The following is a 12,304-nucleotide window of genomic DNA, read 5'->3' as shown; positions in this document are numbered from 1 at the left end:
ATTTATAGGAGGTTTAACAGTAAATAATCTCGACCACGTCACTCAAAGTCAATGGCCGGACTGTGTTAGTTGGGAAAATGTATCGATGTATTAAAAGGAAAAACGGGATCCTGCGCCTGCCGAACCTCGCGCATCGCACCGGGCAAAGATTCGATTTGGATTTGCGTCGCGTGATTCGGCCGCCGGTTCCGTCCGTTTGGGTCAATTTAACGCGAATTGTGCAAAATTGTTCACGGCACGCGTTACTTCCAGCGGGTTTTCCAGGAATAAAAGTTGTTCGCCGGCGCCGATCCGGCGGAACAAGTGTGTCCCCGTGAAGCCCAATGTCTCTGCTTTCAGCCCATGAGGTTCCGTGGATCACAGCTCATCCGCAGTTTTTATATTTGTCGCGAGTTGGAGGATGAAGAAACACAAACGGGACGGCGCCAGTTCCATGGAGTCCGCTAGATCAGCTGCTGGCAGTTGGTGTTCTCAATCACGTCCGCAGATAGGCTTCATAGGCTCACTGAAGCGCCTGTGGAATAAGACACTTAAGTGATCCGGTGTGCAGACGCGACACTTTGTGCGGATGATTATATTAATGTTATTTTTCTTTTAAAAACACGGCTTGACATTGTCTGATTACAAGGACTTTGTGGGAAGAGAGAAAAGGAAAAAGCGTTTTTTCTGGACGCGCATTTATTCCGCTCTTCCTGACGTTCCAGTGCACCGAGCCGGCTGAAATTACACCTCCAGGACTTGTTTGTTAACTTATTATTAAGAAAGAAAAGTCATCATGGCAGAGACGTCGGCAGCTCCAGCCAAAGCCAAGAAGACATCCAAGCCCAAGAAACCTGCCTCTCATCCCAAGTACTCGGAGATGATTAGAGCCGCTATTGTTCACGACGCGAGCCGGAGCGGAGCGTCCCGTCAGTCCATCCAGAAGTACGTGCGCAAGAACTACAAGGTGGGAGACAACGCCGATGTACAGATTAAAATGGCCCTGAAGAGGCTGGTGGCGGACGGGACGCTGCGCCACACCAAAGGCATCGGCGCGTCCGGATCCTTCAGGCTGAACAAGCCGGAGGAAACCAAAAAGACCACCAAGACAGCGGCGGTCGTCAAACCCAAGAAGGCTGCGAAGCCCGCAAAACCCAAGAAGGCGTCCAAACCCAAGAAGGTGCACAAGACGCCGGAAAAGCCCAAGAAGGCAGCTGCAAAGAAAGTGAGGAGGGTCGCGAAAAAGGCGACGCCGGTGAAAGCCAAAAAGGCACCAGTTAAGAAAGCCAAGCCAGCCAAGGCCAAACCAAAACCAGCAAAGAAAGCAGCGAAGCCCAAGGCAAAGACGGCCAAAAAGGGAGCCAAATCAGCAAAAAAGAAGTAAAGAAAAAAAAGAAAAGAAAGGACACTATGAGAAAGACAAAGTCACTGTAAATACTTAAGGAAATGTTTTCGTATATGTATTATTTTTGTAAGGTCTCATGCAAACTTATGCTGTTTCTACCAGTAGTTTTCTCTCCATTGCACTATAGCCTGAAGAAGCTGTAGAAATACCTGTGAGCATTTTTATTCCGTTAATAATAATAATACCGTTAATTTCTGTCTGATCCTTGGATACGTGTAAGCTCGACTGAAAGTGTAAATACAGTCCAACTAACTATAGTTATTGTTAGTGCACGGGGTCATACTGAAAATACAAATGTTTGAATGGTGAGCATTGTTGAGCCTTTACAATGTACAGACCATAGGCAGTGGACGTCAGCAAGATTTTTCCTAAAGGCTCCATAGTTGTCATTCAGCGTCCATTCTGTCAAAAAAAAAAAAAATTCTCATGTTCAGACGACTCATGATATACAAACATCCCACTGTTTCCAGTCACTTTTAAAGACTGTTGACACTACAGTTCAATAAACCTTTGTCATCTTCTAAAAAAAACAAAAAAGTGTTTGTGAACTTTATTGCGCGCATTTTACGCGTGCGTAAATGTGCTCGGTGAGGAGGACTTTCTGGGTATTTCAAAGATGGAACGTAAAGTATTATTTCCTCCATTGGGATACGTGTGTGTGTGTAGAAAGGGATATCTTTGACAAGCAAACCTCCTCCACCTGATTTTTTTTTCTCTCTAAGAAATGACAGCTATTGTGCACCAAGATGCTGCAGACAAAGTGGAGCTTCAGTGAGGTGGATGCTTTTCTCTCAGAAGGAGGCTGATTAAATATAGTGACACTTAAGAGGACTGCGAGTTATGAAGTGTTGACTATGAAATGGGCACTACATAAAAAGCAGCAGTGTTAAATATCATCAGGTTACATTAACAACTACAATCGCTCCTCTAAGTAACTTCTTTACCAAGCATCCATGGGGGGCAGAGAGGAGTTTAGTAGCGATTTAAAGTGAAGACCTGCATGCCAGAGATTATACAGTGAACAGAAATATAACACCTTCAGAGAGCTGAACAGTGATAACATGGTCAGAATATTAATTTAGTGGAGAAATGATGTGTCTTTTGTGCAGATTTGTCCTTTACAGAGGGCATAGAGGTGAACTTGGAGCTCTCGTTTACTTTCTTCACCCTGGTTTGAACACACACACTCCAAACCCAATCATCTCCTTCTCCCGTAGCGGCTGCGCATCACTGAGAAGATGCTTTCGCAGACACACCCACCGCTCGCTGTCCTGCTCCTCACCTGGCTAACAACACTGCCATCTTGTGGCGACGCGCAGGAACAGCGTCTTCACTGCAGCTGTGGGACCGAGGAGGAGGCAGCAGCAGCAGCAGCAGCAGCCAGGCTGGAGCCGAACTGATGCTGAGAGTCAAGATGACATAGAAATTACCCTCTACACACCGTTATTCATTATGATCTCTAAAGACAAGTGTAAGATCATCAAACGAACCTTATTAAACAGCTCCTGGATGAATGATCAAAGAGGAGCACTCGTTCAGGCTTGTTGTTGCTGCATTCTGAGATGTGAAGGGTAGTAATTGGCGTTGCTTCAACACGCGGTAATCCGATTTCCAAAGAACCACAGAATATCCATTTTTGAAGCAAATTATGTTTGACACAAATGTGGTTTTGTGACTAAGATCATATGGCATTCAGACCGTAATGTTTGAAACAAAGCCTCCTCTGAATCCTTCACTCGTACACACATGCAGCATTGTGTGTGTTCGCGGTCTGATATTTGTGTATAAATCCTGGGAAAATAAATATTCTGCAAATCAAGATTTAAAAAAAAAAACACCCACTGTCAAACATATTAACATTAAGCAGAGCATCCACCACATATCTTTCATCCCAACACCCGTAACATCTTTTGGGCCAAAGTCCCAACCCAGTGTGGTCTGGTCTTTTATTAAGCATCTAAATCAGTTCACTTTCAGTAAGAAAACAGCATTTTAAAAGTCACAGAAATGTGTCCTGCAGAAAGAGCAGGCCCTCGCCTGAATTAATCCACAAAACAGACACCGTCATGACCGACTCATGTTGGGAAAACGATACAATGGCAGATTATGTAACACAGTCAAACTGTATGCACAGTGGCCGGTGCATGGGAATCGAGAAATCACAAATTACTAATCTATTTCAGTCTCAATTAAAATTAATTCCATTTCAATGTGAACAGAAGAGAGGCTAATCGAGCAAAAGCAGAGATCAATCTGACCACATTTTCTCTTGCATTTTATAATCTTCACGTTTAACCTGGCTTCGTATTAGAGAAGAAGACGTTCTTTTTTTTTTTGCTTTCTTGCAAATGCAAACCGCCGTCTTCCACATAAAGCAATCTTTTTCATGCACAAAGAGAAATCTCTCCCTGCTACAGCATTTCAGTGGATGCCTTACTGCTAAAAATATTTTAACAATAAGATTCAAGCTAAATATAATGTATTCTCAGGCAAAACGGTATGCCTAAGGGGCAGGCAACATGCTACTATTATTCATTGCTGCTGGAGTTATTTGGCAAATCGGATAGGACCATCTTCTGTCGTCTCTTGGTCAAAAGGAGAAATGTTCACTTGGGATTTTCCGTGAAAGCCAATCGTTTGTTAAAAATGCGTCATGTGCTCCCCTTTGGTTCTTTAGTCTGCTCATTTTGGCATTTTTCTATTATGCTTGGGAAACACTGCATGTATATAAAAACTCTCACTATTAACACTCATCAGATGATTGAGGGGAAAGCACTGTTATCTTCCTGCATTTCTTCCCCATGATAAAGCACCTTTTTTTGGACACTAACAGTAGCAGTTCTTTGTGCATCAAGCGCAGACAGGCTAACCCCTACTTAGCCTGGTTAGATAAGGCAGCAAAAAGCTGGGCAACGGCAGCACAGGGAACAACGCGATCATCATCAGCTTCCAATTGCCTCTGGACTGTTGTGATGAGCTGACTTCAAAGTGAAGAGGTCAGACAGTGAGAATGGCAAAGATATGGAAAGTTTCCTTAGAGTCTTTAGGGTAAAAAGTATGATGATGATGATGATGGTGATGATAAGGGCTTCGTCAAGTTTAGACTGCAATGGTTCTGGATCTGGCCTCAGTGGTTTGGTCTTGATGGATGGAGCTTCAGGTCGACAAAAAAACACAATCACCCAACTCGCTGTTGGTCATTTCAGTCTGGCCACGGCTCTGTAGATAGCGAAACCCAGAACTGCAACCACAGCCGAGCCCAACGCCACTCTCAGCCAGAATGATGTGTTGCTCATGTCTGAACCATTCAGGTGTCTGGAGATTGGAGGGGGAAAAAAAAACAAAAAAGGGCAACCCAAACAAAAAAAGCAAAAAAAACAACCTTTAAAAAGCCAAAATGAGGAAAATTAAAAGCTCAAAAACGGAATTTTGGAGGTACACTAAATCACATTATTTGTCTCATACTGTACGTTGCTGCAGCACTTCCTCTCACCCTCTGTCTGACACGTTCCCTTTTAGCTCCTGTCTCTTTAAGGTCCCCGTCACAAAAAGCTCACTGTGCCCTCATTCGTCAGCTGGCTCGACAAAAGTGAGGCAATGTTGGTTACGTATTGTATCCCCAGATCTATGAGTAGAAGGATGTGGCACGGGCAGAAGCAGCTGTAGTGAAGAAATGCTGCAAGGGAGCTGCTGCTTCTTTGTTTGAGGGTGTACCAAACTTTAAGAAAATGTGCTACGTCGTGAAGTAAACAAGTGACGCAGAAAAGCCTGGACTTCACATCAGGTGTGTCAGGCAGGTAAGAAGCAGTGTTTTCGTGGGAAGGAATAACCCTCATTGCTGTGGACTGCTGTCTTTGTTGACCATTTACATCCACAAAACAGCCACGGAAATAAACTGAAAGCTTAAAAAGCACAACACTGGCTCTTTAAACAAGTGTCTATCTTCCTTTACTTCTCTACCTATCACCAGAACACCAGAGCAGACTGTGGAGACAAACACACTAGATTTCTAATCTTTTTATCCTTCTTCTAAAATCTTCTCCATGTCAGTGACTGATTTTTGTATTTTCGTCATCTGTAGCAAACCCTGATTCTCCGTGAGTAGTCGTAGATTGTGGAACTGAAACGTACGGGTACATTGCTGCGCAGGCAAGCCTGGTGTAGATGTTCTTGCTGGTGGAGTCGAGTAACAGGCTGGAGAAGGGCAGCGGTGGAGGCAGCCTGTGTTTATAACAGAACTCTGCTGGAGCCATCCCGTGGAACTGCTTGACTTCAGAAAGGTCCACCTTGGAAGCAACCAGCACACATGGGATGTTGCTCTCCATGTAGTGTTGCTGAATAAGAAATGGGATAAAGAGTTTAGTTGAGAGAGAAGTTGTTGGATTTTCTAAAGGGGGCCCTACTGAAATTCAGATAACTTATTGTAAAACATGACTGTGAACCATTGCATTTAGTGGTGTTTAAGAGCTTGACAGTAATTAAGTTAAATCACAAGTCGTCCTTAAATGGAGCTTTTGATTCAACTAGCAATCAGAATAATAACAAATATTCCTCCTGCCAACACCATGATCAGAAACGAGACCCCACTTTGGAACACTTTTGAAAATGTGGTTTAAATTCTTTAACATTCTTGTGACATTAAAAAAAATGAAATCCTGATGACTTCTCACCAGTGTCTCTCTTCCACTGCTTCATCTCAGTGAGCACCCTCAACCATTTCTACCCTTTATGCAAGTGGTGCATCTTTCCAGAGGGAAACCTTTTTTGTTATGAGATCTTGCTACCAGGAGATTCTGAATCGTGGCAGGAGCTGGAAGTAGTCTGCCTTCTCCTGTTTAATAACTGACAAATTATATTTACAGATTAAGTTTTGTTTTGCTAGAATAAAAATCAATAAAGTAATAATGATGATGGAAGCAGGTCAATGTATCTCTCCCTTGCTATTCCATTTATTATTATAGATTATCTAGCCCTGGCAATTTTCAGCTCCCAAATTATTTTTGCTTTTTGTAATTACATGTATGGACAGTAGAGACTGCTAAAGACTGTAGAGAGAGTATTAATGCATGAACAACCAGGCTGATTGTGTGCAACCACCAGCGCACAATACAGTAAAACAGATGGAAACCGATCTCAATGACACAAAGTAAAGCAAAAACAAATGAACACTTCATCCTTTAAATGCGCCTGTAATGTTTTCGTGACTGACCTTGTATATGCTGGCACAATAGTCGAAGGAATGCGGGTCACTGCTGTCATACATGAGACAAGCTACATCACAGAAGGCATCTGATGCCTTCAGGAACCCTGTCTCCACATCTACCTCATTGAGCTGCAGAAGAAAGACAAGAGTGTGGTGCTCAAGCTTTATCCAGGGTCAGAGGTCAAGGGTCAGCATTAGGATCAGCATGGGAGCTACTTACGATAAGGTACTTCTCCTGGTTGCTGACTTGGACAGTATTTATGACATATGGGGAGAAGGCACTGCTGGAATTTCCCTTAGTCTATGAAAACCAAAGGGAGAAAAAAATGAATGATGGACACTAATATATCACACCTTAATCAGCAATATGTGACATTATTCGCTCCAGATCAACTGATGGTGCCATACCGCAATGTTGCGGCCCACAAAGGCCTGGAGAAAGGCTGTCTTGCCCGTTCCTCGCGGTCCAATCACCTTGCAGAGAAAAACTGTCCGCTGTGTCTGGCGCTTTTCCAGGTCTGCCTCTTTCTCCCGTGTCACTGTAAAGCATGCAAATTGAGAAAATAAACACAATATGCAAACTGGCATTTTCTTAATTTTCCAGGCAGTATTCGTATCTCTGAGGTTGGAGGCAAACATCTGCATGAGAAAGGAGTCAGCAGAGGACATAATTGTTGCACCAGCTTAGAACGATCAGCCTGCCACAGGAGCTTGAGTTCTTGTACGTGGCAAGAAGAGTCACTTCGTTTGTGTTTCATTCATCTTAGCCACCAAACAGAACATAACAGGTTACAGACCAGCTTGTAGAAAACGTCACTTATGCTGACCAGTTTCTTTTTGAGGAATTGTGGCTGCGCCATCTAAGATCTCATCAAAAAAAAAATTAAAGTGCTGTTATAAACAACAATGACAACAAATGATAGGAAGACTCCAACTGCAAAAANGTTAGTGACAGACACAAACCCACACACTGTAAACAAGACAAAAGCTACTAACACACAGGCATGTGGGACAATCCTATCTGTGTTATGATTGTGTTCATTTTAACATGACACGATGAATGGGAATGGGAGAGACAATTTGAAATCACCACTGATATCAATACCACTGCTGGAAAGCCTGTCGACTGCTGTGCAACCCTCCTTTCCATCTCTGTGCTAATTATAAGCACAGGCACATTAGCACGCTGTATGGACTGGTGCAATGATCAAACCTGCTCCCCACCTCCGACACACAAACATTCGGCTGAATTAGATGGTTCGGATGGCTCACTGATCCGCCGAATGAATACCACAACAACAATAACGCAGGACCAGACTCCTTAATACAATAGTTCATTACAAGTAACGCCAGCACAAAGGCTCATTTCATGTTAATTTGATGCATAATAAAGAGACGGCATGCAGGGAGCCGAGCAAGATGATCAGAACGTATAAATGATGGAAAGTGAACTGTTGGTGTGGGCGGCAGACTTTCTTGAGATCCCCCTCCACCCCTTAAAAAGGTGTTTTCTCTCTGCACAAACCCGCAGTGACTCCTCCTCCTCCTCCTCCTTCTCCTCAGGACAATGGCGATAAGGGGGGGAAGCAGCAAGAGGGACGTAAATCTCAACTCATAATAAAAGTGAAAAAAAGGCTCCGTAGTCGACTGTGGCGGAGGATGCCAGCGAGGTTGTGACCTGGTGACATCCCGGCTAACAGATCGCGACTGCAGGAGGGATGTTTCTCGTCTCGTGCTCCTCTGCCTCTGTGACAAACAGTGCCTCTGCCTGTTTAAATATCATGATTGCACCAGATGTTTGGTTGGTGCAGATGGGAATCCTCTTCAAAGTGAGGAAAGGTTGATAAATATCTGAACCTCCACGTTACAGCGATGTGTCTTGTGCTTTATTGGGTCAAATGCAGGCTGCTGACTATATGAAGCCAGGAGTAACTGCTGTATTTATCCTAATGGATTGGGCCGAGGCCACCTTGAACATGGCAGAGCTCCCAGACTTTCCCTTTGTCACCTTCCATTATGCCCATCTGACACACTCTTGCTTAAACAAAACCTTAACAATGACCCTGCGAGTCTATAGAAACGACAGGATTCCCTTTTCTGTGCGGAAAGACTGAAGTCACTCCATGGGGTTCTTTGTTCAACTACTAATCAATGTTAAGAATTAATTTGCCTCCAATACTCTAGTTGTGAGCATGAATAAGACGAATCTAATTATGAGGTCACTGCTGGAGGATTTGCAAACTGCAATAAGTGAGACAGATTGAAAGAATAGGCAAAATGAAACGGGATTCAACTGTTGCCTTGGTAACCTCAAAGGACTTCCATCAAACAATGATACACAAGTACCATGAAGTTTAAAAAAAAAAAATCCAGTGCAATAAGAAAATAAAGCAGAACGCCCTCCTAAGAAATATTTCCAGCCTTTTTACACATTGGGAAGCTGAGCAAGAGGGCAAAGTCGACATAATCTCTGCTTTTTATTGAGAAAACCTATATAATATATAGTGTATGCATCAATATTCAATCAGACAATGTTAAATGAAAACGCTCAAATGGCCTTGATGGTGCAAAATAGCACTAGAGACAGGTAAACAACACTCCCAAATGTATGAATGAGATGCCAACTAGGCTCACAACCCCACCAAGGGTCATGCCAGTATCATTGTTTCCATTACACGGCCACCAAGGGACATTATACAGATGACTGACAGAGCGAGATAACCCTCCCAGAAAATACTGTCTCCGCTGCCTGAAGCATCCCCTCCTGAATGCTCTCTCTTGAGCCTGACTAAACCCTTCATGTTCTATTCACCTCTGGTGGATGGATGCAGACGGCCGGACAAACCCGGGCATCCGCCTCCTCTTTAACAAGGCCTGAGAGCAGTAGGCAAAATACTGGTCCAGCCTCTGCGTGAGAGCCGGCAGAGAAAAGGAAGGCCTTTGAGGGAGGCAAAACGTACATTAATTAGACTGCCAGTCTGCACTTTTTCCTCACCAGCTTAATGACCTTAAGGTCCATAAGGCAGGTGTTTGTGAGAATAGTTGTCTTTCTGTCGGTGAAACTGGGATAAAAGGGAGATATAAATGTATGCCCTAAAGGTCTGAATTCAGTGTGGATTAATTACACACAGGCTGAGGTTTTAGCATGACGGGTGTACGTACATGAGTTTACACCATATGGATGTCAAAGAGGGATAAAACCACTGCTCATCCTATCAAAACTTCCTTTGGAGCTTGGTTCAGTCTTCCTTATGACTTGATAAAATTCAGCCCTGTGGCTCAGTCTAGACTTACAAAATAAGGCACTACGGTGCATTCAATTTGGATTGTTCCAGCAATGGCACTTCATGCACAGACACAAGATTGCTCTGGCCTGCAATTTAGTCACATCTTGGAGTTATAAAACTGTTGGCTGGCATGTGTCTGCCTCAGAGTTACTTCTTTAAAAGATACAATTTGTCCTTATAAAACTTGATTACAAGTAAAATTTAGGACTGAATCTAGATTTGCACATGTTCCAGCATGTTAACTTCTACTGGTTCTTCTAAAATCTGATTATTTGCTAATGCTGTATTCAACCTTAAATAAAACCAGATAATAACCATATAAAGTAAGTGTGAAACTGCAGTATCACTATCCAGCAAACAAACTATACAAAAGGTAGATATTCCTGTATGAGCAGTTAAGAGTGCTTCCCTTTCCCCTGGCAATTGAGGGCGGCAGACATAAAGTGTTTTTTGAGACCATAATGTGTTGAGGACAAATTCTCTTTTGTGTCTTTGTCTTATGAACAGCTACCTAAGGAATCACTATTTGAAAAAAATCGGCTAAGGATTCTGTTTTGCCCCGTTTTTTTAAGGTTCACTGTCTTCTTCTTGAAGAGTTTTTAAAAATATATGACAGTTGAGACAGACTAGGTAGGCCTAAGTGGAGAACTCTTTAAAAATATGTTCCCTATTTTGTGCAAGATCCCTAAATAATCCAGTAAATCAACCAAAACCTCACACAGTCAGCCACAAATGTACTACTTTTGCGTAACCAGACCTCGTGTCCACAGCACTGTGTCAGAGTTGGAGAATGGTCTGGCTACACTTTACGATCACTCTGATATAGAAGACAAAAAACACACCTCAGTTTGCTTGTATTAATTTAAACCAATCAGTTGTTCTGGGCAGTGCTAAGCCCAGGATGTAGCAATGATGCCCCTGCAAAGTAACAACGGGGGATTTGTTTTGGCAGAACATTTGCAGGGAAGTGAGTCCTGTCATTTAAATTCACCAAAAAAATCCAAGCAGAGCTGCCTTCCTGCATGATTCAAGTCTTCAGCAAAACTTGATATTTTCAGTGTGTGGCCTCAGAGGCTCAGAGGTTGTTGCTTCCAATAGTGATTTTAAAAATGGTAAGAAGCATAGCGGTGATGGGGAGGAGCAAGGGCAGACATGGCAAACTTACACTTGAGGTGCACACCCTTCCTTTAGGTGGCCAGACTACAATTTACACTGAAATTGCACACTGCTAATAGAAAATGTACACATTGAGTTTTTGTATGTCTGGCTGCATCTTATGCTGAGAAGAGAAGAACAGTCTCGTCAGACTCACTGAATCGTCCCCTCTGGGAAGAATATAAGTTGTGCTACAGAATGCAATAACAAGAAATTACCTCATGAAATCTTAATTAAACAGGTTGTTGAAGCGGAGCAGTGAGAAAATGCCACATTAGTACCTGAGGATGTTTCTGTGTGGGCATCCAACTGAGGTGGAGTGCTGTCCGGTGTATGCAGGGAAACAGTTCTGCCATTTACCAACCTGGAAATTATGAAGTGGGAGGAGAAAATGTGGAACATTACAGCAACATTTTGCAACTGTTTTACCGTAAAATAACTGCTGTACAAATATTTTAATGACACATCGACTTGCAATAGAGAGAATGGACTATGCCTCATTTCCCCCCGAACTGTTGTTCCTGCACTATATCAGGTCAATTCAACAGAGGTTTAGCTACTAGCTGGACAATTAGGCTGCATTTCAAAGTTGGACAATGGGCGACATTGAAAAATGAAGCCAATACCTTCAACCTGCATTCTTTCTAAAAGCCAGCAGGGGGCGACTCCTCTGGTTGCAAAGAGAAGTTAAACTTTATAGAAGTCTTTGAGAAAATTACCCTTCTTCTCTCATTATTTATTACCTCATTAAAAATTTTCCAAATTAGTTTATGGCCTCAACTACAATTTTTATGTCTCCTTCAACACAGCATGTAGTTAATTTTGTAAATTATGTTTACATTTAGAATAACACAGACCATAAAGCAGATTATGCTTTAGGGCATGGCTATCTTGCGATTGACACATTGCTACCATATGGGCATGTATAGTGTACTAATTTTTCTGTCAGATCCACACCTTCGCCATGTTCTGTTTCAAAAATTGCAATGGTGACAGAAAAATGCCAAACTTGAGAGCTGTAATTTACAAACTCTGGCTTGCCATTCCCGTTAGATCTGCTTTACTCAACTGGTAATACAATGTCTAGCAATGGCCTCTATTATATGTAAGTGAACTGTGTTGGTGTGGGAATATCCTTTGTTTTTATATAGTGTTGGTCGCCGTGATTCATAATCCAACAGTTCAGAGTGTGAATGGTAACTGAGGCTCACACAATACTAAGGTGCAATGGACAATAACGTACCTGGTTTGTACTAAGACGATATTTTTGTGTTT

The 12,304-nt window shown here is 42.7% G+C and overlaps 2 protein-coding genes across 2 annotated transcripts; one reads left to right on the top strand and one right to left on the bottom strand.

Annotated features, from left to right (window-relative positions):
• The first annotated feature begins 512 nt into the window (after positions 1-512).
• LOC103355567 (histone H1.0-B-like) lies at positions 513-1,914 on the top strand. Its single transcript, XM_008279412.1, has one exon. The coding sequence runs from the start codon at positions 776-778 to the stop codon at positions 1,361-1,363; it is 588 nt and encodes a 195-aa protein (XP_008277634.1). The 5' UTR covers positions 513-775; the 3' UTR covers positions 1,364-1,914.
• A 1,371-nt stretch (positions 1,915-3,285) lies between these two features.
• LOC103355579 (mitochondrial Rho GTPase 2-like) lies at positions 3,286-8,602 on the bottom strand. Its single transcript, XM_008279426.1, has 6 exons — positions 8,596-8,602; positions 6,996-7,126; positions 6,808-6,888; positions 6,594-6,716; positions 5,516-5,718; positions 3,286-4,699 (listed from the first exon to the last, which is right to left on the bottom strand). Exons 1-6 carry the CDS (start codon positions 8,600-8,602, stop codon positions 4,582-4,584), a joined length of 663 nt encoding a protein of 220 aa, XP_008277648.1. The 3' UTR covers positions 3,286-4,581.
• Between the last annotated feature and the right edge of the window lie 3,702 nt (positions 8,603-12,304).

This window comes from Stegastes partitus, unplaced genomic scaffold (assembly GCF_000690725.1).
Source record: "Stegastes partitus isolate 25-593 unplaced genomic scaffold, Stegastes_partitus-1.0.2 Scaffold158, whole genome shotgun sequence".
Taxonomy (NCBI): Eukaryota; Metazoa; Chordata; class Actinopteri; family Pomacentridae; genus Stegastes; species Stegastes partitus.
Note: the sequence above shows the minus strand (reverse complement) of the source record. Positions and strands in the feature narration are given on the sequence as shown.

Bases quoted from the DNA above. Each gene is read 5' to 3' on its own strand.
- LOC103355567 (XM_008279412.1), top strand. From the start codon at position 776: ATGGCAGAGACGTCGGCAGCTCCAGCCAAAGCCAAGAAGACATCCAAG.
- LOC103355579 (XM_008279426.1), bottom strand. The intron at 5,719-6,593 runs GTCAGTCACGAA...TTTCTTATTCAG, and splicing joins ATTGTGCCAGCATATACAAG to CAACACTACATGGAGAGCAA. The intron at 4,700-5,515 runs GTACGTTTCAGT...TCCAATCTCCAG, and splicing joins GCCTGCGCAGCAATGTACCC to ACACCTGAATGGTTCAGACA.